The sequence below is a fragment of the Mus musculus genome, chromosome 8 (genome assembly GCF_000001635.26).
Source record: "Mus musculus strain C57BL/6J chromosome 8, GRCm38.p6 C57BL/6J".
Taxonomy (NCBI): Eukaryota; Metazoa; Chordata; class Mammalia; order Rodentia; family Muridae; genus Mus; species Mus musculus.
Window position 1 is genome coordinate 46134741 of NC_000074.6, and position 25859 is coordinate 46160599.

At 44.4% G+C, this 25859-nt stretch overlaps 1 protein-coding gene across 3 annotated transcripts in view; it reads right to left on the reverse strand.

Annotated features, from left to right (window-relative positions):
* Window positions 1-17701, reverse strand: part of Snx25 (sorting nexin 25) — a 119181-nt gene extending 101480 nt beyond the window's left edge. For 2 of the 3 annotated variants that reach the window (NM_001372343.1, NM_001372342.1), the window contains exon 1: window positions 17042-17701. In NM_001372343.1, the coding sequence (NP_001359272.1) occupies window positions 17042-17416 (375 nt within the window). In that variant the 5' untranslated portion in view covers window positions 17417-17701. The other variant, NM_207213.3, reaches the window with a different exon arrangement.
* Window positions 17702-25859: the final 8158 nt, after the last annotated feature.

The following is a 25859-nucleotide window of genomic DNA, read 5'->3' on the forward strand; positions in this document are numbered from 1 at the left end:
TTGTGTCAGAACTCCTCAGAGTTCAGCTATCTCTGTGATCCTATGATTCTGGGATCCTGTGATCCTGAGATTCTAGGTGTGTCAGAGCTCTTGGGAGTCAAGCTGCCTCTGGGACCCTGAGATCCTGGTGTGACCAAGCTCTTGAAATCCTGGGATCCTGGGATCCTGTGGACCTGGGCATGTTAGAGTACCTGAGAGTGGAGCCTTTTCTGGGTGTTGTGGGACTGGCTACAGAGTTTGCACCCAAGGTCTGCTCAGTGCACTGGCCCAGACCAGAAAAAACCCATGCCACTGGTTAGGCGGAGTTCCTGGGTGCCTGGGTCCCGCTGGTCCAAGTTACTTCCAGTGTTGGGGCAGGTGTTGTGTCCTCCTCACTTCTGATCTTATGATCCTGGGAATGTTAGAGCACCTGGGAGTGGAGCTTCCTCTGGGTGTTGTGGGACTGGCTGTGGAGTTCGTGCCCAAGGACTGCTTCAATACTTCAGTTTTTAAGTTCATATTTTTAATATAACAGAAATTTGAAAATAACAATGGAAACAGGTATGGGTTATATTTTTAAAAAGAGTACACTGGAATCAAGAACATTTTAAAAATATTTCCTCTGGATAATATGATAGCCTAGGAATGCAAACACAGTCTCAAAATTAACTACAGGCCTATACACGGCTCTCCTTCCTTAGCTACAGAACACAGCCTCAGGTGTGGCAAGAGGCCTGAACTCAGGTTTCTCAATTCTTGTATGTCAAGCATGTTACCCATTGAACCATCCAATCACCCTCATTTGCATACCTTTAAAAGAAATTACAATCTATTCATATTTGACTTTTTAAATATTTATTTATTTATTTATTTATTGTTTTGCACTCCTTTTTTTTATTCCCCCCTCCCATTAACCCTCTGACAGTTCCACAACCCATACCTCCTCCCCACACCCCTGTCTCTAAGTGGATGTTCCCAACCCCCCACCCCACCTGACCTCTAAACTCCCTGGGGCCTCCAGTCTCTTGAGGGCTAGGTGCGTCATTTCTGAATGAACACAGACCTGGCAGTCCTCTATTGTATGTGTGTTGGGGGCCTCATATCAGCCGGTGGATGCTGCCTGTTTGGTGGTCCAGTGTTTGAGAGATCTTGGGGTCCAGATTAATTGAGACTGCTGGTCCTCCTACAGAATTGCCCTTCTCAGCTTCTTTCAGCCTTTCCCTAATTCAACAACAGGGGTCATAGTAAAACTCAGGGCCAAAATCAACCAACTGGAAACAAAGAAAAGGATCATATTTGGCTTTTAGATGCAATATTGAGTTAAAAGCATTGCTTTCATAATAAATACCTTGGAATATAATATTTGCATGACTTATATATACCATAATTTATCTGCTTACTCTACACTTAATTAGCTTCTACCTTTTTTTCCTCTTTTAATAAAAAGTATTTCCATTTTTGTATTGTTAAGTACAACCAGAAATGTTCTAAAAGATACTAAGTGTTTATGGATATATAGTGGATTTGTAAGCATCCACTTCTGTATTTGCCAGGCATTGGCATAGTCTCACAAGAGACAGCTATTTCAGGGTCCTTTCAGCAAAAATCTTGCTGGCATATGCAATAGTGTCTGCATTTGGTGGCTGAATTATGGGATGGATCCCCGGGCGAGCAGTCTCTGGATGGTCCATCCTATCATTTTAGCTCCAAACTTTGTCTCTGTAACAACTTCCATGGGTATTTTGTTCCCCATTCTCAGGAGGGACGGAAGTATCCACACTTTGGTCTTCCTTTTTCTTGAGTTTCATGTGTTTTGCAAATTGTATCTTGGTATTTTAAGTTTCTGGGCTAATATCCACTTATCAGTGAGTACATATCATGTGAATTCTTTTGTGATCAGGTTACCTCACTCAGGATGATATCCTCCAGGTCCATCCACTTGCCTAGGAATTTTATAAATTCATTCTTTTAATAGCTGAGTAGTACTCCATTGTGTAAATGTACCACATTTTCTGTATCCATTCCTCTGTTGAGGGACATCTGGGTTCTTTCCAGCTTCTGGCTATTATAAATAAGGCTGCTATGAACATAGTGAACATGTGTCCTTCTTACCGGTTGAGACCTCTTCTGGATATATGCCCAGGAGAGGTATTGCTGTTTCCTCCGGTAGTACTATGTCCAATTTTCTGAGGAACTGCCAGACTGACTTCCAGAATGGTTGTACAAGCCTGCAATCCCACCAACAATGGAGGAGTGTCCTAACTTTATTTAAAGGATTTAATGTCTAAGGGATTTTCCTATGAGCTGGAGTGGGAACAAGAATCTTCAACACAAATGTGAGAGCCTGAGTTAGAATCTCTGAACTCCACATAAAAGTCAGACATCGAGATGAAGATCTGTCACCCAGCATCCTATGGGAGGATGAGGGACACCCTGGAGAACCCCCAGAGCTTGAAGACCAGCTAGCCAGGCATACACAGTGGGAAAACACAGACATGGTCTCAAACAGGTGACGATGAGGACAGACCCCAAGGTTGTTCTCTGACCTCCACAAATGCAGTGTGGCAGACATGAAGCCACATTCACATTCTCACATTCCCTCTCTCTCCTTCTCCCCTCTCTGGTACACACACATACACACATACACACCAAAATAAAGTAATAAAAATTAAAGAGTTGCTTCAAGAAGTTTCCACCAGCTAAGAGGAAACTGAAGAGCAACCACATGGAGCTTGGAGGAGGAGTACTGATGCTTTCCAGCTAAGTACAAACTATGTGAGTACCTGGGCTGTCCTGTCCAGTGCATCTACAACCTAAAGGGTGCCCTCAGAGGAGAGGTGCTCTTTGTACTTCCAGACTTGCACATTCCTTTCATGCTTTTTGATTTAACTGTCACAAGCAGATGTCTCTAGAAATGTTTCTCAGTAACTAATCTAAGGAAAAAAAAATAAGTATTATCAGTAAGACGAAATCTCTTTAAGCTATTCAATATGGATAGATTTCTTTAGGGATGTTTGTCAATGTATTTGAAAGAATTAGATTTATATGGAGGAGCATGTTTTATTTCTTACATACCAATCTGAAAGGTCTTAAAAACGCACTCTGCTTGATTAAGGCAAATTTAAGTCCATTATTTTGAAACAAAAACTATAACAGCAAATAGTAATATAAAACAAATAGAAATTAAAGGGTATGGAATGAATAATGGAGTTTGGCAGAGGAGAAAGTCACTAGCATCTGTCATGAGCTTCCTGAATTCCCGAGAAGGCTGTGAGAGAGATGCTGCCTGATTTTGTTCCGTGAGTTTGTTTGGGCAATCTTGGGTTTTCGTAATGTGAATCACACTTCCATCAATTTGTTCAATCACCGGCTAAGCACTGAGGACTCACTCTGTCTGCCTGGCACTTAGGTGGATAGTGACAGACAAGGGCAAGTAAACTGTGCATTTGCTGTGCCCATGGGATTTAACCTATACTTGGTAAAGAGTCACAAGCAAGCAGCAATGAGCCATTGTCCGTCAGGAGTGCGCTTAAGAACTCCAACAGTCTTCACAGTCCGGAAACCTCTCCACTCTTCAGCCCCTCCCTTCAGTTGTGGAAGGAAGTTACTCAAGTGTTCACTGAATCTCTAAGAGCATTTCATGAGAATTTTAAGATTCATACATATTGACATATATTACATAATCTCCTTTCATAAGAGACATCTCTGAACTTAGATGGTAGCCAGCCTCGTCCCTGCTCCCGGGATTATGTAAGCCAGCAGCTCGGTGAGTCACAGAATGCTTTCCCCCAGCACTTTACACTCCACTTCTGATACAAAATACCACAGCACCATTTTATTAACTGGTTGGCTGGTTTTTAAATAGAACCCTGTGATAAAAATATGTGTGCCTAGTTAGAAAACTCCCATTGGTAATCTGATTCAATGAAGCCTGTTTCACAGCTACCTTGAAGCAGCAAACTGGACTCTCCGTCCAGCAGCCCTGATAATAGAAGTGCATAAGACACTAAGAAGGGTGCTATGCACAAAACTCAAAGCGCAATTCAACTAAATCTACTCACAGAGGGTGTTAGGTCCTTTCTAACTGGTAACACCAGCCTAATGCTAAATATTAACACCCGATTCTTCCCCTTCTATCTGAAATAAATGTGTATGTTGAAATTCAAAGACCAAGTCCTCCTCTTAGACAGGACTTTCCACAGGAGCAAGTCTGCCTCTGACTAGATAAAGGGTTGAAAAACCTTCACTAGGCCAGGAATGTACCTTTAATCCCAACATTTGGGAGGCAGAGGCAGGCAGATCTCTTTGAGTTCAGGCCAGCCTAGTGAGTTCTTTGCTCCCTGATCCACCATGACATCGGGAAGCCCCTATCTACAACTTGAAAGCATTTAATTTTCCAGATATATTGGGGAAAGGTCTTTGGATACAGTTTTATAGACCCTTGTGTGTATTTTTGGCCTGGTACTTGCTACAGCTCAGGCTGGCCTCAAAGCTCTCAGGTCCTTCCTGGCCTTAGTGCCTCCCTTGGCGTAGGTGATATGCTTGTGTCTAATCTACCATGAAGAACCCAGAGCCACCCACCATTCATCTAGCTCCATCAGGTTTGGGATGTCATTAACCCATTTAAACCTGCGTCCTGATTCATAAAATGAAATAACAATTGTGTATGATGCTTCCTAGACAGAAAGGGCTCAATAAAGGTTCTTGCTGCTAGTCCATCCATTTGCTTCCAAATACTTTACCACTGCCCTTAAAATAACCTTTTTAAAAAGGAAGTAACTTCTATAAAATGTCATCTTCCTCACCTTTAATAATTATTTTCACCTCCCACTTACCAAGATATTTAAGGCTTGAGATAATGCTCCCACCTTACCCCTCCCCACCAGTCTCAAGCCTGATTCCGTCCACACATGCTCTGACCTTGTGCCCCTGGCACTGCTCTACCGTCCAGCTGCTACCTCCAAGATTTTCAGCCCCTTCCTCTGAACTCTGAAGTCTTTAACACAGAAAACTGACAACAGCACCCACATGACCACAACGCCAGCTCGCCACTGTCTATAACTTCACTTCCGGGGGGATCTGATTCCCTCCTCTTCTGACTTCTGAGTATCAGACACACAGGTACATGGACACATGGACACAGACACTCATACGCATTAAATAGACTATAAAATCCCATATCCCGGACAGCACGCTCTTCCCTTGCTGCCTTTTCTCCTTCCCTCCTGTGCCGACCTCTAGACTGTGTGCTGCACAGATTATCCCTAGACTCCCACCCAACGCTGCAGCCTGAATGCCATTTCTGCCTCCGAGGCTACTTTAACCTCTTTGCCTAAAGCCCCATACTATCCTGGCATAGGCCTACAATATGCACCAAGTTGTGGAGTACAGAGTCACCCCCTTTCTGGATGTCTGCACACCCCGTGATGCTGTTGATGACTCTGTCTTCTCTATGTCATTTCTGGGTCTTCCTCTCCTGAGTCTCTGCCTGATCCTCTCAGCAGGCTGTTCATCCTTTGCCTGCCCAGCTCCCTTCTATTCAATACTACCAACTCACCAACTCCCTCTCTAATAATTCTACTTGTTTAGCCCTCCTCTCTCCCCCAGATTACACATCTGCATACATAATTACAAGTTGACCACATCCACAGGGATGTCAAAATATATAGGACCAAGACTTTTACATTCATTCCAACACACAAGCTGAAACCTAGAATTAAGCTAGAGTTGCCCTCTCTTGACCTTAGAAAATGTTTACTGGGCAGAAATGAAGAACACAGAACTGACTAGGCAGAAGGAAAACGGAACCTGCATGTCCATCAAGCAGAACTAATGCACTAAGAATGGGAGCAAAGGCCTGTGAGCTTGAGGTCCACACGTGGATGCCACACAGAGATAAGGTCAGAACAGCAAGCGCTCTGAGTGTGTGTGAACAGAGGAGTGATGCTAGTCCTGAGAACCTCTCACCTGAGGTGAAGTGTCCATTGTTTTAATGCCTAGGTCTCTTTCCTCAGACTGTCCTAAGGCGGCGAGAAATCCTGGACGCCTGCCTTACCAGCAGTTTCTTGGGAATGGGAACTGGTCCAAACCTGACCAATAAGATGTGAGGGAAGCATTGCCAGGGGCATTTCTAGGAATTGTTTTGCTGCTTTTGATTTATGTTATTTTATTTTCTGGTTCTAATCATTTTCCTGCTTCTCCCAATTTTCACCCTGTGAGATTGCTGTACCTAAAACTGATGCAGCCATTTGGCCATCGGCCGGGAATGAACTGACTCATGAGAAGTCATGGGGAAGCAAGAGGAGTACAGAGAAACGGTGCTGGACCTTCCTCTGCACCCTGCCTTGAGTATGTGTTATTTCTTACAATGAGAAATCACTTTAAGGTTTAAAAACAAGGAAACGGTAATAGGGCCCAGTCATCCTATCAGCCTGTCAATCCAGCACTCTGCCAGGGTTAACAATAAAGGACACGGGACTGTTCCCAGACGGTGTAACAGTAGAAGTGTGAGCTGGACAGTGGTGGTGAATGCCTTTAATCCTAGCTCTGAGGAGGCAGAGGCAGGCACACCTTGGCAGAGGCTGAGGCAGAGCTTCTGCCTTGAGTTTGAGGACATCCTGGATAACCTGGGAATTCCTGGCTACTTAGACTACAGAATGAAACCCTGTCCCAAAACAGCCACCAATCCCAACTCTGATCCTTCCTTGTCTGTTTCTGTGGTAAACCTGAAAGTGGCTGTCAGAATTAACCCTTAATGAGTCACAGTATGGAAAACGTGACTTTTACCAGAGAATTGTAAGGTATATGGCTGACTTATGGTTCAAAGTCGGAAAAAAATGCTGACTTCAAAACTGTTCTCTTGCCAGGCAGAGGTGGCACATGCCTTTAATCCCAGCACTTGGGAGGCAGAGGCAGGCGGATTTCTGAGTTCAAGGCCAGCCTGGTCTACAAAGTGAGTTCCAGGATAGCCAGGGCTACACAAAGAAACCCTGTCTCGAAAAAACAAAAACAAAACAAAACAAAACTGTTCTCTTAATGTCTGTGCTGTACTGATTCATTCTAGAAGCATTTATCCTCATGTACCAAGTCACTGCCTAAATACTAAAGATAACAGGGGACTTTCTGCCCAGAGTACAAGGGTAACGATAAAGGCCATGGGACTACTCCTAAATGCTATAATAGTAAAACTGGGAACTGGGTGTGGTGGTGCACACCTTTGATCCCAGCACTCAGCAGGCAGAGACAGTTGGATTTCTGAATTCAACACACGCCTGATCTAGAGAGTGAGTTACAGGACAGCAGGGATATATAGTGAGCCCCTGCCTGGAAAAAGAAAACTTGAAAACTGTGGTAAGCACAAGTACTTGGTGCTACTGGATGTGTAAATTCAGGGGAAACGTCTTTATTCAGTAGTGTCTTGCCCTGAGGAGGTAATGGGGGCAGACAGCAGTGCTGAAGGCAGCAGCCATCAAGCCTGCCCGGCACAGGGAGCCTGACACTGAGGACTGAGGTTAGGACGCAGAGTGGAAGCACCTGCAACAGTTCAGACGAGAGCTACCAATATCAGGAAGCCGTTGGCAGGCCTTAATTAAATAGGTTACTCCAGAGGGATCTGCATAGGCTTGTGTTTCTAAAGAGTACATTTAAAAAGGAGACAACCCAGAGGCAGACAGACTATCTGAGGCTGCTGCCATTGCTGTGGTGGGGTGAGAACTTGAAAGAAATGGGTACATACAAGGTAATGGCTGACATGCAGGTGGGATCTGCCAAGATGTCAGAGAGCTCAGGCTGTGGGATGTGGCCCATGGCAGTGATGGTCACTGCTAACAGAGGCAAGAAGCCTCACTGATCTACGCTGACTTAGACTCTCGAACTGTGCTGGCTACTAACAAGAAATGTCTAAGCAAGCAGGTGAATGAATGGGACTGGGGGAGTTTCCAGTGTAGAGATGGTTACTGGGAGGGGCCCAGTGAGACTGACAGAATTTCAGTAACACCTCAAAACAGACTTGAAAGGTGAAAACCACATCAGCTTTCTGAGTTATCAAAGATCTTGGAAAGAGAAAGGTTTAGTGAAACAGAAAATCAAGGACAGAAGCGAACAACCATTCTTTGGTGGGACAATAAAGGAAGTTTCTAGAGTACTGAGAATGGTCATTTCCGGTGTCACATGCTCTTACACTTTGACTAAAGCTCTAGGGTATGCATTTAAATGGATTCTCTGCATTGGAGGATGATGCTTTCTGGGAGATGACTTTTTTTTTTTTTTTTTTTTTTGCCAGGGTTCAACATTCTAGCTTGGTCCTGAAGCCTGGTTCAGGCAAGATAGAGAGAAGCCAAGAGCAGAAAGAAGTGAAAATTCCCCAACTTTCATACACCAGGTTAACTTTCTTTCTGAGTGAAAGAAACAGCTTCCTATCTCTATCAAGCATTAAAGTAGCTTAGGAAAAGAAGCAGCAGCAAGCAGGACCTGCAGCTCTAGGGAAGGAGACAGTGGAGTACCAAGAAATGCCCTTTCCCCCAGGCTCTGCATCGAGCAAGAACTGAAGACTCACTCACAGAAATGTACAGAGAGTAGTGGTGAAGAGGAGGGGGTGAGGGTGATAGGGGAGGGAGTGTCACAGGGGAGGGGTACGGGTCCAATCAGATGAGCAGTCAAAGCCTATAGATATGTGTTACTACTCCCTACAGAGAACAGTGAGGACTGCAGCTAACCTAGCTATGGAAGAAATAAAGGTTGCAAATTAATTTTCCAAAAGGTGTATTAAACACTAAGATAGAAGACTTTCTAACACAAACAAGCCACATCTTATTCTGACCACTCAGTTTCCTCCTAGTCCTCGGAGGCATTTCTCCTTACATTTACGTGCATTTTGATTGACATCTAGCTTCCTGCTATTCAGGCGTGGGAATCCCCAGGCCAATAAATGTACAAGAGGCCACTACCTCAAGATGCTGATAAGTGCAGGCCAGCCCTGGGGTAAGCTCCAGCACACCTCAAAAGCCTGCGTACCATCTCCAAAGCAGCATGCAGTCCCAGAAGTCCACCAAATAGACTCATATGCAGGAAGTTTTCTGGAAAGCTCTACCGTGTTTGGATAAACAATAGGAATGCACCCATGGCTCAAACAGGGTGTAACTCAGACCTATACATGGCACTCAGGGTATATAGGCCTCTAGAGAATATTAACCCTTGCCCTCTGCATCTGACCAATCAACACTAAGCTAGTTGAGTTTGCAAATTTTTTTCTTTTAAAAGTCCAATTGCTGTTTAAAAACAAACAAACAAACAGGTTTCTATACAGTCGTTTGAATGCTCAGAGCCTTCAGCAGACTATTCATTTTCTGAAGCCTGTACCCTCTGCAGGAAACTTGCTGAGTCACCTTTTCAGTACAATTGAAAACATACAGGGTTTTTTTTTTTTTTTTTTTTTTTTTTTTTGAAGAAAATCTAGGACACTGCCTACCCCAGTGTGATATGGGTTAGAAATGAACCCTACAGCATTTTTAAGCTAGCAACAACAATTGCCAAGGTGACATCACTGTGTACTACTCAGACAAAAAGCTGCTTAAGATTCTAGAGTTGGAAATAAACACAGGAATGACCGGAATTAAGAAGGTTCAACGTAGGACAACCACATCTCAAGACTTCAACCTTCACACTGAAGTGTAAACAGTAGGTGTTCTGTTTGCCTTTTGTTTCTGTGATAGAACACTAACCAAAACCAACTAGAGGGAAGGAAAGGGCTTACTGGGTTCATAGGCTGTAGGGAAGCTGAGGCAGGACCTGAAGTAGAGACCATGAAAGGATGCTGTTTACTGGCTCTTTTCAGACTCATAGTCAACTGCCTGCCTGCCTGCCTGCCTGCTTTCCTTACTCTTTCCTTTCTTTCCTTCTTATTGGATATTTTATTTATTTGCATTTCAAATGTTGGGGTCAAGTGCCTTTCTCACACAGCCCTGGCCCAACAGCCCAGGGAGGACACTGCCCACAGACTGGACCCTCCTATATCAATTAGCCATCAAGAAAATGCCCCAGACATGCCCACAGGCAAGTCTGGCTAAGGCAAATCTTCAATTGAATTCCTTTTGTCCAGGTGTGTCACACTGACGACAAAACTAACCAGGGCAGAGAGACTCTGGGGGTTGTTTGGTACTGAGTATGGGTTAAAGGGACCGGCACAACAGAACGCTTGAAAAATCTTCTCAGTTCCACCTGCCATGTAACTAGTGCAAATAAAGCCAAATAAAACCTTGACTATTTTCTCTTTCCTGGACCAGAACTCATTCTATAGCTCAGGCTGGTCACTGTGTGACCAAGGCTGGCTTCGGCTTCCAGATCATCTGCTTAGGCCTCTGGAGCACTGGGACTTGAGGCCTCAGCCACTCATTAACCCTCTTCACAATGTTATCGATCACTCTGGCCTAGTCACATTCTATTAGGCATTTCTATAGCCTACCTCTGATGTTATCACTCTTACACTCAAAAAATGTCGAAAGCTACTGGGCCTACAGACTAAACTTCAGTTCTACTCTCTTTTAAGGACATCTACGAGGCCAAGATTATCTTTCCAATCTTGGCTCCTGTGACTGACTCATCTGATATATTCACCAACAACTCAAATCTCAAAAGGTCCAATGCTCTGTCTCTGAAGCAGTTTTCAGCATCTTTTTAACAAGTGATGAAAATGTATATTGCTCCCTTTGGACTGCACTGCTGAATTCAAATACAGCTTCCTCATTTCCTAAGATATGTTTGCCAGTTTTGATTGGCATTTCTTTTTATGTTCCTTGTTTATATCACTCTACTTTGAAGTTATCATTATTCATATGTAACTTTATTATGTATTTCACAGCCTTAAAGAAGTCTTCCTTCCTAACAAGAGACCAGAAAATATAATTTTTCTGCATGTGCAATCACTGTGTATAGACTATGAAATGAGAGTTATCAAAAGCTTCTTGAATGAGTATTTTTATTAGTTTATAGTTAAAATATATCTAGAATGGATAGCAACTACACTGGTGCCTGCCTTTATAAAAAACAAACAAACAAAAAACCAGCTTCCCTATGTTCCCTATGTCCACTGTTTATCCTTCCATTCCTTTTTATGAATCATGTGACTGCATGACCTATAAAAAATTATACCTGAAATTATGTACAGCATGAATTTAAAATGCAGCATCCCTGATACCACAAACATTTAGGCAGGATTCTGATTTAAACGTTTTTAATTGGTATGCTGTGAACCAATTATCAATCCAATGATTTAATAGACATTTTTTAAAAAGACATTTTTTTCCTACTGGTCACCATGACTCAAAACTCCCTTAGTTGAAAAGTGAACAAATATTCTTAAAAGAGAGGTTAAATATATTATGTCATTATCTGTTGTCAAATTATCTAGGATTGTTTATCACATTAGAATAATAAAGGAAAGCCACAAAGAGGCTATGTATAGTCTCTCTAATTCCTGTTTCTTTCCTCTTCCTCCCAAGTAACTAAATTAAGTTTGTTTCACTCAAAGAACATTTGTATTAGTCAAAGAACCCATTTAGGAATCCTAGCAGCCTGATCCAAGCCAACTAGAGCAGGGGATGGCTGTGTGAATGTTCTTACTGTCTCTAGACATCTGCCTTTCTCTCCAGTCAATGTCACTCAGCCTGAGAGGACTGCACAGGGGCTACTCTTGTTTATCTCTGGATCCTCCCCAATGTCACAGTGCCACGCACTTTAGAGAGAGTAATTCAAGCTCTCAATGCTACTGTTGCAAGGCTCCCAACTCTTCGCTAGGAAGCTGGAAACTTTCAGACCTAAACCTGTCGTTTGTACTTACTGCCCCTTGTTCTCATCAAACTCCATCCCCCGAGAGCATACTTGGCGCTGGCACTCAGCAACTGGGCAGGCAAAAACAAAACAACCACCAAAACAAAACAAAAAACCCCAAAAAAGAAAAAAAAAGCAAACAAACAAAAAACTAACAAGATCAGAAAGTAGAAATGCTTGTTGATTTGATTTGACAGACTTTCTAAACTTTTCTGTCTGATTAACTTCACAGTCTCCCACTTTCCTTAAACAGCTATGGTCTTCTGTTCCCCGTATGCTACTACACGCAACTCCCGTGGATCCTGCTGTGCTGGCCCTCCAACTCCCATTAATTACTTACTCACTTTAACATGGTATAAATCAAATAGAAAAACATTAAGTATTTCAGTCGATGGAGGTTAATTTGTTTATCATATTAGCATAATAGCCCACAGTGTGTCCCCTATAAACATACACTATTATAAAATTTCCAACTTACAATAAGCCTTTTTTTTTAAGTAGCTAGTAAATTGTATCTACCAAAAAGAGAAAACTCCAGAGTGTGAGACAGAGAAGGTAGAAAGGAATTCAATGAGATCTATTTCCCAGAATGTCAGCTGTGCCCCTCTCTTCCACAAGAGGATACAGTCTCAACTGCCTGGAGCAATAAGCCTTTCGATATCAAATGACTCCATTCCCATTCTCATTTCTCCTGCCATTGCCTGCCTTGCGTCGAGTGCTAGGGTCCAGCGCCTGTACCTAGTGAATGCTCAAATCCAAACAGGCTAAGTGGTCTAGCAGAATTCCAAGCTACACTTTAGACTAGGAACATGACACTAGGACAGCCCTCTCAGCAAAGAACTGTGCTAAGAACTGTCCCTATAGGACCCAGACAGCTATTCTCCAGACACTGGGATCAACCTTGATCTGAAAGGCTTCTGTATGTCGTAAAAATACCACTGGACTGTTGAGATAGAATTTCTCTCTGGGATGAAAGCTACTTTTAATCAGTAGTTGTTCCTACTGATAAAAAAAAAAAATCCAAAATCTGAACATATCTAAGCTACCCACTAGGTATGAGATTAATTGTTAAGGAAAAGCACACACTTAAGTGACCATAAAGAAACCTAACTTTCCTAATTACCATCAGCAAACACTTGAGCAGCCTTCAACTCCTGTTAGGTACAGGGGATAATAACAAAACATGTCACTTATAGATCCTAACCACGTGGTGTTAACAACTGAGAACACAAGGACGCCTCCAGAAGCATGACAAGCCTCCTCAAGCCGGTGTCATAATCCACACCTCCAATCCCCGTCCGTCCTCAGAAGCTGCGGCAGGAAGAGGCCCAGGCTGTGCATGAGAACTCTGTACAAGCCTGAGGGCCTGAGTTTACATTCCCACCATCTTTGTTGGGTGCATACACTCTGTAAAAGACGGAGCTTTCAGAGGATAGAGACAGGCAGTTATCCCTAGATAACTCACTGGCCAGCCAGGTTAGCTCCAATGGGAAGCTGCAGCATCATTGAGACCCTGTCTCGATGATGATGATGATGATGATGATGATGATGATGATGACAACGACGACGACAAAGATGATGACAATAATAGTAATAGTAATGTGGAGAAAGAAAACGGCATCACTGTTGACCTCTGGCCTCAATGTGGGCCAGTGTACTCACACACATACATGCACACAAATATGCATGCATGTACCACATATACAAAATAAAAATTATATTTTTTATCGAAAATAGTTTTTATACAATATATTCTGACTACAGTTCCCTTCCCCCAGCTTCTCCCAGTTCTTCCCCACTTCCTGACCCACCCAAATCCACACCATCTCTTTCTTTCATTCTTTCTTCTCTTTAAAATATAAATGGGAATTTGAAATAATAATAAGATATGTTAAGATCAAATAAACCAGAATAACACAAAACAAACAGGAAAAAGAGCCAAAGAAAAAGCAAAATCCATTAAAAAAAATCAGAAACCATAACATATAAACAAAAGATCTGTACAGTTTTTTTTTAAATCTCCAGACAAAGCATTGTATGACAAAACAAAAACAAAAACAACAACAACCAACAAACAAAAAAACAACAAAAAAAGAAAATTCCAAAAATGCCATTGAGTTCATTTTGTATCATCTACGGTGGGTATGAGGCCTGCCCTTAAATGTGGTTTTACACACCCAGTGAGACTCTGTTGGAGAAAACTAATTTTCCTTTGTGAGTGGGAGCTCATATCCACTTCCCATCTTGGCACTGGGACCCCATCTGGCTTAGACCTGTGCAGGCCCTGTGTGTGCCTCCACAGTCTCTGTGAGTCCACAGGTATGTCAGTCCTCTTGTGTCCAGAAGGCCCTGTTCCTTTGGTGACCCCATCCCCTCTGGCTCTCACAGTCTTTCTGCCTCTTTAGTGGAGTAACATTTTCATGAACTTGAGCTACTGTCATTCTCCTGGCCCCAAAGGACTTGAGCAGTTTTCAGTTTTATGATAATATTAATCAACTTGATAGAGATGTCAACTGTTGACCTTTGGCCTGGACTTAGGCAAGTGTACCCACATACATGTATACACACATACATGCAGACACCACATATACATTTTTTTAAAAGTATTCTTTAAAAAGAGAGAGAGAGAGTTCAAGGCTAGTCTGGCCTATATAGCAAGCTTCTGCCTCCAAAAAAACAAAAACAAAAAACAAGTCTTTATCTACCGTTAGCAATGTGTGCAGGTTTGGTTTTTTTTTTTTTTCCTCCACCGAAGGAAACCAAAGAGGGAGAGAAGGTGGGAGAGAAGGGATAGAAAAGGATTTTTATCCAGCCCGTATGTAAAGCCTTGGAAGGGCACTAGAGAAGTACAGAGCATTTTTAAATTCTGAATCTGAATTTCTGTAGTATTCACTGCTCGGCTGTCTCCATTTGGCTGACTGCTAGCCAGCCTCCTGTTCCACATATGGTGGATGACCTGTGTGGTCCAGTTTCTAGTCTACTCCCACGGAACTCCCAGATATCTTACACTACACCACATGTCTCTGCCTCCCAGCCTTCCATTCATAAAGATAACACTCACTTAAAAACCTGAGTTAATGCAAATAACAGCAAACGGTGGGGCTGGAGTAAGCATCGCCTGTAAGAAAACCTGAATATTCTGCGACTAACATGTCCTTCAATTTTTTTTAAAAGATTTATCTATTTATTTTATGTATGTGAGCACACTGTAGCTGTACAGATGGTTGTGAGCCTTCATGTGGTTGTTGGGGGTTGCATTTAGGATTTCTGCTCCCTCCAGACAGCCCCGCTTGCTCAGTCCCTGCTCACTCTGGCCCAAAGATTTATTTATTTACTATTATATGTAAGTACACTGTCGCTATCTTCAGACGCACCAGAAGAGGGCGTCCGATCTCATTACGGGTGGTTGTGAGCCACCATGTGGTTGTGAGATTTGAACTCACGACCTTTGGAAGAGCAGTCAGTGCTCTTACCCGCTGAGCCATCTTGCCAGCCCGACCTTCAATTTTTGATCTGCAACTTAGAAAGTAGCTTCCTGATGATCTTAGGTAAAGCTGTCACCAGGATTTGAGTTGAAATGGGATAGCCAGTAATACCTTTCCCCAGGTTAAAATGTACCCCTTCTATAACCTGAAATCAGGTTTACACTTGCTGGACTTTTTTTCCCCTAAATCATTTGCAAAATCATTTTCCTGGATGACAATTTAAATTTCCCCTTACTCAGAAACAAACCAGGTGTGATGGTGTACGCCCTGAAGGAAACCAAGAGGCAATCCCTGCAGTGAGGTGGTTGGGGACCTGACAGGTAAATGATAATATCACAACTGTGAACCTGGCCCACCATTTGCACTCCTTTCCTTCACCTACATTCATGCACAACTACTCAGCTCTTAGTTTCATTTTTGTTTTATAAACTCCATCCAAAATTATCTTATTTCTTGTCTGGCTCCTCACAGGAATATAATCTGCATTGACTAGGACTTTTACGTGGCTTGCTAATTCAACCCAAACTTCAAAAACATGTAAGAGTTAGTTTATAAAAGATGCTCAATAAATTTATACTGAACTTAGTATATGTTTGTATGTATAATATTTAAACTGTGGTGTGCCTTATATAGGTCTAAAACCTAACTGGTAAACTTTTAGGACCCTTACTTATTAGAACTGAGAAAAGAATAGAAGGAAGAACACATCTACCCACCAACTCTAAAATGCAAACGATAGTCACAAATGTTTAGCCAAATCAAAGTTTCTAAGCGGAACAGGCATTGCTATTCTTTTGAGACTGCCGCTGTGTTTCCTGAGTCTAATGAGTGAGGATGCCATTCTGAAGTGACAGGCTCTGGAAAGTCATTTTGAAAAGTAGGAAGCTCTTCCAGAAAGTAATAAACGGTTCATGCCATAAGCAAATAGAAACTCTGGGGACAGCAGTCACTCTAACAAACGTTTTTATGAAGTTGAGCCACTGCCATTGCTCTGGCTCCCAAGATCTCGGGCAATTTTAGTTTTATGAAGATATCAATCAGCCAAGTCCGGTAAAATGAAGGTCCTTTTAAAGGGTTATTATAAACAGACTGGAGGTAAAGTTTGATTTAAGGCAAACAGGGTTGGTAGGAAGGAGGGCAAAGCACGTTGAAAATCCAGTTCTTTCCTACGTTCCGCAACATAACCACAACCCTGATGTCCTACACCTGCCTGAGGACAGCTTTTCCTCTTAACAAACGACAGTGGTTCCTGGTGAGCATGCCACCCCCTCAACCCCCTCAAATAGACATCCACCTGAGCTGCATGACAACTTAACCAACATGGTGGAAGACAGGACCTTACAGGTATGAAGTACACGGGGCCCATTGAGTGAGCTCCCTCGGACTGGGTGACCTAACCAAGTTTTCTCTTCTGTAAGCCGTCATAAAGTTATCTCCCAACCACTACAGATCGAAGAACCAAACAGGAGCATCAGTGATGAATGCGAAGCCTGCCTCCCGTGGGTGCTGTAAGCGGATTTTTCTCGGCACTCACCAACTGCACTTCAACATCGGAGACCCGCCTGGATGGATCTCTCTGTGCAGAGGATGGTGGATGAGTTAACTACAGCGCCTAAAACGGCGCGCGTGACCAAGCCCGCGCAGCCCAGTCTTCCGCGGGCTTCGGCTGCCGGAGGGCCACCCGGCCGGAGCCCCCCGGGGTCTGCGCGCGCACGAGGCCGCGGGCACGCGAGGCAGTCGAGACCGGTACTCACCCGCAGCGGACAGCGGACGGTCGCCGCCAGCCGGCTCCAGGAAGAGACGAAGTCCGGCGGCTGGGCGCGCGGGCTCCAGCAGACGAGCGAGACCAGTGTCCCCAGCAGCAAGGCGGCCGCGGCGCAGCTCAGGTACAGGCTGAGGCGCAGCAGCACGGCGCCCGGCCCCGTGCCCGCCGCCGGTCCCCAGCCTGGGACCAGGCAGCACAGCGCCAGCACTGCCAGGGCGGCCACGGCCGCGGGCCCCCGCCAGCCCCAGCCCGGGCCGTCCGCCGTCCGCGGCCGGTCCGCGGAGCCCCGGGCAGCGCGGCAGGCGTCTGCGGCGGACGTGGGGCCGCGGCGGGCGCCGCTGCTGTCGGTGGCATCGCGGTGCATGCTGCTTCCTGGGCCGCTGGCGACAGGCTCATCTCCCGGCCCGCAGCCCCCCGGCGCCGCCCCGGGCCGTGGCCTGTGCGCGGCGCCCCGCCGCCTCGCCGCTCCCGCCGCCGCTCGCGAGGCAAGGGCAGCCCGCGCTCATGCCCTCGCCGGCGGCCCTGAGCGGGAACCGCTCCAACAGACACCGCCGCGCCCCCCCTCCCGCCTCGGTGCCGCCGCCCCGCGCCGGGCCCGCAGCTGCCCGCCGACCGGGCGCGCCCAGGTAGCGGGACCGCGAGGGGGACTGAAACCCCAAGGGCTCGAGACGCGCGGGGGCGGGGGCGGGACCTGCGGCTGAGTGACAGTGGGGCGGGGTCGCCCCGCCCACCCGGGGCGGGGGCGGCCGGAAAGGGGCGCGACCAATCGCAGTGGACCCCGCTACTTCCCGAGCCCCGCCCCCGCCCCCCGGGGACCGCGTCTGTTCGTGGAAAATTTTGCTGCAGGTGTCAGAAGCCTGCGTTGAGCTCCGCTCAGGTACCCCCTTATTTTCGTCTCTCCGCTCCTCGCCTTGCCTACAGCCCCATACCAGACGCCAGCCTTGTTCTCTAGCTCTCTGATTAACCTCGTACTGTCCCTGATCCTCTCTTTTACTACTTTCTTCCAACGGACCCCACTCCACTGCCCAAGGGTAGGGGACTAAGACAAACCTGGAGGAGTCAAGCGAAGCCTGTGGTTCCCACTTACTTATGGAAAGACTCCCCAGTGCCAGAGAGTGTACATAGCTGCCACAATCGATTTGGCTCCGATTTTGTGTTTTTGTTGCCAACAACTACTCGGTACAAAAGCTGTTACCCACGCAAAAGAAACTGGTTCAAAGAATTTTGAGAGAACATATTTTCCTTTCCTCTCTTGACTGCAGCCGGTAGTCTACAGACGATGTTTGCTGAGATGAAAGATGTCCAAATGCTGCTCAATACTGTAACAGAGCTGCCAAAGCCCATAAAGGGTGTTGACTGTCTTAGAGGGATGATGGAAATGAAGGATTTCTGAAGACACTGGGAGAGGAGATAGAGTAGAGAAGACAAAAAAAAAAAAAAAAATGAAATAAGAAAATAAGAGAAGCTTGACAGATAAGGAGCTAGCACCCCCATGACACTGAGATGAAGAAGTCCAGGTTCTTTAACTTGTACTATTTTGTTTTGTGACAGGGTCTCTCTGTGTAAACCTGGCTATCCTGAAACTCACTATGTGGACCAGGCTAGTCTGGACCCCCCCAGAGATCTACTTGCCTCTGCTTTCAGAGTGCTGGAATCAAAGGTGTGCAGCCTAGGTTTGCAGTGTTCGCTAATATGGTGATGGGTAGTGCCCTCCGAGTAGCAGACAAGTAACATAGGTGTTACAATGCAGTGTTATATATTGTGGCTACACTGGGTTTTTGGTTTTGTTTTGTTTTTTTCTGTAAAGGGGTTGTTCCATCTGTAATAAGTATTGTGCCATTTCATCAAAAAAAAGGAAAAAAGTCACAATACTCATGAATAAAGTGCTTGCTTACTTGCTTGCTTAAAACAAAGTATTACACAAAAAAGTTATTATTCAAGAAAAGGTACAGGTATACATTAACAATCCACCCATGTATTCATTCCAGGTCTTCATAATAAATTTCCCCAATGGCATATGGATTTCAAGTGGGAGACGAAGTCATAGATTTAAAAAGCATACCTAAAATTTAATTCTAATAGAATGTAGTATTTAAGTGAATTATTTTTATAACTATTTAAAGACAAGTATGTTTCTCATGTTTCTAAAAGGATTTCTAAAAAGATTTTTAAATTTTATTTTATGCGAGCGCTTTGCTTGCCTGTGTTTGTTTGTGTGCCGTGTGCATGTGGTGCTCTCAGCAAGAAACGAACATGGGGTCCCCAGAACTGTAGGTAGGAACAGCTATGCGTGACCATGTGGATGCTGGGAACTGAACCTGACTCCGCTGTAAGACCACTGAGTGCTCTTCACCACGGAGCTATCTCTCCCACCCCAAGCTTGTCGCTTTTTAATATTAGTTGGTGTTCACAGAACATCACATTCTTTTATATGGGCTAAGAAAACGTAGGAAGATAATGAGTTTCTCATACCAAATGTGATTACAGAGAAAAGCTCTAGACATTTCATCTCCACCCCAACAGATACTGTCGAGCCTGATGACAGATGGAGAAATAGAGGCACTAGAGGAACTTGACTCAATCGCAAAGCTAGTAGACCTTGGAACTAGGATTTGGTGTCTCTCCACATAAGACTCCCTTCAGTTTCAACACTTAACTTCTGTACCACAGCATTTCTGAAGAACTCAATGGCTTTATCATTTCACATTCCAAAGGAGCAAAAACAGGGTTTCATAAGCCCATGAGTCTAAGACCAGTGTGCCGTGCTCTAGAATGTCCAGTGTTGTTGCTCTGTGAGAACAGAAGCACACTTGTTGCCCTGGCATGAACGGAGTGAGTGTAATTAGCAAGGGGAAACTGGCCTAAGGTTTACTGCAGGCCAACTCTGTAACTGAAGTAAGTATGGTTCCCAAGAGTAATGCAGGGCTGGAGATGTGCACACCCACAGTCTGACAACTGCCTCAGAGCACACACTCTCTTACTGCTAGGCCAGCTCTGGTGTGTATGGCAGGAGGATCACTGATGTGAGGCAACACCAAGGGATAGAAGGGCGTGACTGACCTCAGAAAGCATTGAAGAAAATGAGGCACAAAATCAGTGCCTCATTGTAACTGGAGTCCCTTAAATCTGAGTTGGAATATCCCTTTCCTGTAGTCACTGTAGGGTCCTAACAGTTCCTTTGAGAAGGTTTATTATATATATTTTATGTGTATGTGTGTGGACCTGAGTGGAGGTGTGTACACTTGGTATGTGGCCACGAGGCCAGAGTTCAGAGGAGGCCATCGAGTCTCCGGGAACTTAAGCCACCCAGTGTAGGTGCTGGGCACCAAATCTGGGTCATCTGTAAAAGCAACAAATGCTCTGGACTGCTGAGCCACCTCTCTAACCCCCATGTCCCATCAGCTTTAAGGGCTGAAAGAGAAAATTAAAAAATAATGTCTTGGGCGCTTAAGAGATGGCTCAGCGGTTAAGAGCACTGACTGCTCTTCCAGAGATTCTGAGTTCGCATAGTGGCTCACAACCATCTGTAATGGGATCTGATGCCCTCTTCTGGTGTGTCTGAAGACAGCTACAGTGTACTGTCATAATAAATTTTTTAAAAATCTATTAAAAATGAAAGTAATCTCACGTATATATTTTTGTTAGTGCATTCTGACAGGCCCTAAGGCAATCTTTACCATCTTGTAGAAATGTAAGTGGGAATGAGTGGCTTCTGACTGAACTCCCAATGAAGATAAGGAAGAAATGGCCGTTTTTAAATGCCAGACAAAGCAGGTGGACATCACTCGTCTTTGTCTAAGAATGTATTGGCAATGTTTACACGATGGTGAACCTCTCAATGCAATTTCAGAACATATGTAAATTATAGTGAGTGGTGTTCCATATTTGTAAGTAAAAATGTTCATATTGAAAGCTTATGCAAAGTCAGAGAGATTTTGGAACAGTCAGCCTAAATGGGATGTCTCTATCAAACCCCTCCTCTCAGAACCCAGGGAACTCCCTCAGAAGAGGAGCCAGAAAGAATGTAAGAGCAGACAGGATGGAGGACTGCAAGAAAGCAAGGCCCTCTAAATCAACATGAGCAGAGCTCATATGAACTCACAGAGACTGAGGCGGCATGCACAGGGCCTGCATGAGTCTGCACCAGGTCCTCTGCACATATATTATGGCTTCTACTTTAATGGGATTCCTGATGAGCAAATGAATGGGTCTTTGATTCTTGTGCCTTCTGTTGGGCTCTTTTCCTTCTCTTACCCAACTTTGATGTGATAGTTTTTGTCTTATTATATTTGATTATGTTGTATTTTATTATTGTCTCTTAGAAGTCTCTTCTTTTCAACTGGGAGACCAAAAGGGAATGGACCCAGATGGGAGGGAAGGTGGGGAAGACCTGGGAGGAGTAGAGGGAAGGAAAACCATAATCAGGATATATTATGGGAGAAAGGAATCTATTTTAAATAAAAGAAAAAAAGAAAAATTATCCAAAGTCATTAATCTTTAAAAAAGAAACAGATTTTAAATTACTGAAAGTGAAATCAGTGCATACCAGGACAAATAGTTGTCAAAGGTCTATCCTAAAACTGAAATCCAGAGACTATGACGTCACTCGCCTTTGCATAATGAACTACCTCCGCATAAGTCATCTATGAATGCGGAGTACAGGTCAGACATGTCAGGTATGGGCTAGGCTCAGGTGCAAGTTCTGCTCTTCCTGTCTGGGTCTCCAGTGGACAGGGAGCCAGCTGGCACATAGCACAAAAGGCACTGTCTTCCTACCCTCCAAGAGATTAGCTTAGGCTACTCCACATGACAGTATTGGGGATTGAAATTTGAACTTTGTTTGTTTGTATATAGCTTTTGCTGTTTTTGTATTTTCCCCCTTTGATACCCTCAGGAGAAAACAAGGAGCAGTGTGCATGTGTGGGGGTGGGGGTGGGGGTGGGGATTTTTTTCGTTTAATGTTTATGTTTTTGTGAAGTACTCTAAGTGGCTAGAAGAGACATTGGATCCCATGGAGCTGGAGGGAGATAAAGGCATTGTAAACCACCAGATGTGGGTTCTGGGAACTGAATTCAGGACTTCTGGAAGAGATACAAATATTCTTACCCCTGAGCCATCCCACCACCCACACCCCTGCCCCATACATGATGTGTGTTTATTAGTAAGTATAACTCATCTGTTTAGTCTTTCAATGACCTACCACAATTTGGCTGAATAAATACATTAATCAATTTTTGGTGGATCATCAGATCATCCAGATCAGTAGAGTCTAGTGACTTGTTACTAAAAATATATTAGTTCCCATCTATAATCCTTATCATCTGTCCTTTCCTATTGAGGATGGCATCAGAGGACACAGATAGGTGATATCTATGTTTGCCAGTTGTGAAGTCTATCCTAGCCATATAATTTAATTCTTGCTAAATCACTAATATTTCAAGTTATAAAACCTAAAAATAACTGTAAACTCAACTGGCCTTTAATATCCAATATTAGTAATTGACAAGTTATTAAGACTTTGATATCTCATGATCCCAATAATGCATATGGGTTAAACTTTTGAATGTTCTATGTGCTACTTCACTACATTTGTTTGAGGACAGAGAGAAATTGATCACCATGGTCTGGATGTTTGAAGTCTCCTTCCAAAAACCTATGCTGAAATCCAATTACCAGTGATTAGCTATTGGAAGGTGTGACTACAGGAAGGGCATTGGCACAGCCTGTATGGGTGATGTTAGCGTCTCTTAAAAAGCTATAGAGATGGCTCATCAGTTAAGAGTTCTGGCTGCTCTTCCAGAGGTCCAGGATGAGATTTCCAATACCACCTGGCATCTGTAACTCACGTTCCAGGGAATTCAACACATTCTTCTGGCTTCCTTGGGCACTGCACCCAGGCAAAATACCCACACACATAAAATAAAAATAAAGGTTAAAGCCGGGCAGTAGTGGCGCACACCTTTAATCCCAGCACTTGGGAGGCAGAGGCAGGCAGTTTTCTGAGTTTGAGGCCAGCCTGGTCTACAGAGTGAGTTCCAGGACACCCAGGGCTATAAATAAATAAATAAATAAATATAATAAAGGTTAAAAATTTTTAAGGCGCTATGAATCAGGTGTAGTGGGGCAAGCCTGAAATCCTAGAATTAGAAGAGGAAGATCAGGAGTTCAAGGCCATCCTCAGTGAGTTTGAAGACAGCCTGAGCTCCATGAAACCCTGCCTCAAGAAAGGGGAGAAGACATGAAGTGGAAACTTAAGGGCTCTTTGGAGAGTCTTGTGTTGTGTTGAAAGGTGTTTTGCTGGGGCATGAAGGAATGTTTTCCTGAAGTGTACACAGGTGGAGAACTAAGGCCGACTCCTGAAGGAACATTTTGCTGAAGCAGACACAGGTGAGAGGATGTTCTGCTAAAGCAAGCATGTGAAAGGACACGTGATGAAGGCATCTTGGCTAATTGGTCCACCTTACATCGTGTAGTTGAGCTGCATTTGTTGGGTCTCCTTAGAGAAATGCACCAAACAACTTCTGGTAGTGTGCTGCAGTTTCTTGCCGCTTCCATAGACTCGGGCTGATTGGCAGAGTGATGTCAGCTGAGACAGATGTACATGTTGAAACAAGACACATGCTGTGGGTTGAAGAGGAGGCTCCATTTCGGGTGGAACCTTTGGTTTCGCTTTTGTTTCTCGAAGAGTCAGGGCTCAGGAGCCTGACCTATGCTGGAGAATGACGGTGGATTCTGGACTAGGTCCTGCCAGATAGTAATGTTGATCCGGGTAGGACCCAGGTCTGGTCTGAAAAACAAGGGCTTTAACTTCAAAGATAAGAGTCAAATTAAAAGTCCCCTCCTGTGGCCATCCTACATCAAAAGCTGGCCAGTCGGAGGCGCAAAAAGTCTGCCAAGGTCCTTTCTTAATTTCTACTGAAAGATTATGGGCCCTTGACCTAACTTCAGTCCAGTGGTCTAAAGTCAAACTTAGGCGGGTCATTTACAGTCTGTCCCATCATCCAAACCACAGAAAACACAAAACAAACACAAAACACACACACACACACACAGACAAATGCCCATCTTCTAAAGGACAAAACCAACTCAGAAATGCAAAAAAAGTCGGGGAACTGTGTAAGTCTTCCAATCTAGGAAGACTACTGACTCTTCACTTCCCGCCCCAGAGGGACTCCTGAAGTCCTTCCCCTCACTCTGGGGTGTCCCCCAGAGCGGGCAGCCAGTGATTCCAGCACATCTGCTGTTCACACTCCATGCCTCATCTCGAGGCATGGGTCTCCATCGCGGCTGCAAATTCAAGCACCGAACCTCACCAGCTCACAGAAATATTTTTAGACAAGAAATCTCACTTCCAAGTGGGTCTTCGGAGACGTGGGTGGTCGCACCAATCCTGGGACGAGCCTCCAATGAAAGATCTCCGAAGAGAGACCCTCACTCAAGTCTTGGGATAATAGCAGACCCCCAAGAACTTACGAGAGACCAAACTTGATGCAAACCACACGAGGCTTTATTCGGGGAAAGCCAGAGCTCTGGGGACGACTCGTATCCCACGCAGGGGATACGAGGGGAAAGGGGTCCCAGTTTTTAATAGGTCTTCAGTGAGGAAAGGAGAAAGGGGCAGTAGGGGATTTCCAGATCTAAACAATGTCTATTCTAAAATGATTTCTCAAGAAATGGATATGGGAGGGGTACAAGGAAAGAGTCTGGTGCAGGTACAGCAACTCCGGATTGGCCCCGGCTGTGGTTGCTGGGGAGATTTTCCTACTCTTCCCCCAGCAACCAATATCACAAACACCTGGCAATGGGCTTCATCAATGGGCACACACATGGGTTCAAGGAACGGTCAAAACATTGGCAGACACACAGGTTCTAGGAGCAGCCAGAGCATTGTGCACCTCTATTTTTCTAAATCAGTGAAGCTAGTTCTGCTAGCAATGAAATCTATTTTGCCAATTTCAGGCCTTCTGTGACCTTTTACATTCTGTCAGGATCTTTCACTACTGCTGACCTGTGAACTGAACTGCCAATTTCCAGACAACACAGACAGGATTTGCTGCAGAGAACCATTTCTAAACAGGCCCATTTCCCCCATATCCTTTCTTCTCTACTCCCTCTGGTGCGTGGTGGGCTAAAGGGAGGTTAAAGTGTTTGAGAACCATCATTAAAAATAAGGTTTGAAGATAATTAAAGTTACAAAGCCAAGACCCCTGCCTTGACTCTTACACCGACACAGAGAAAGGCCATCTCTGGACCAGGAATCAAGGTGCCTTACCTGTTGCCACCTTGAACTGATTTTCCTTTCTCCTGAACTGTGAGAGAGAAGATACGCTATAGCATTTGTTGTAACCAGGCTGAAGGACAATAATGAATCAAGACTTAAAAAAAAAAATTCAGTCTTCAAGAGAATCGTTATTAAAAGTCAATTACTGGGGGCTGGTGAGATGGCTCAGCGGTTAAGAGTGCCGATTGCTCTTCCAAAGGTCCTGAGTTCAAATCCCAGCAACCACATGGTGTCTCACAACCATCTGTAACAAAATCTGATGTCCTCTTCTGGAGTGTCTGAAGACAGCTACAGTGTACTTACATATAATAAATAAATATTTTTTTAAAAAGTCAATTGCTTTTATTGTAAAATACACAAAACTGAAATTTTACCATAGTAACCATTTTCACAGTGTAGTAGTAAATACATTCATGTTGTGTAACAATCATTATCCATTTCCAGAATTCCTCTAGCAGGCAATTGCATAGATACTCTGCCACCAAAGAACTTACGCTACCATGTCCAAAACTTTTTCTACCAGGCA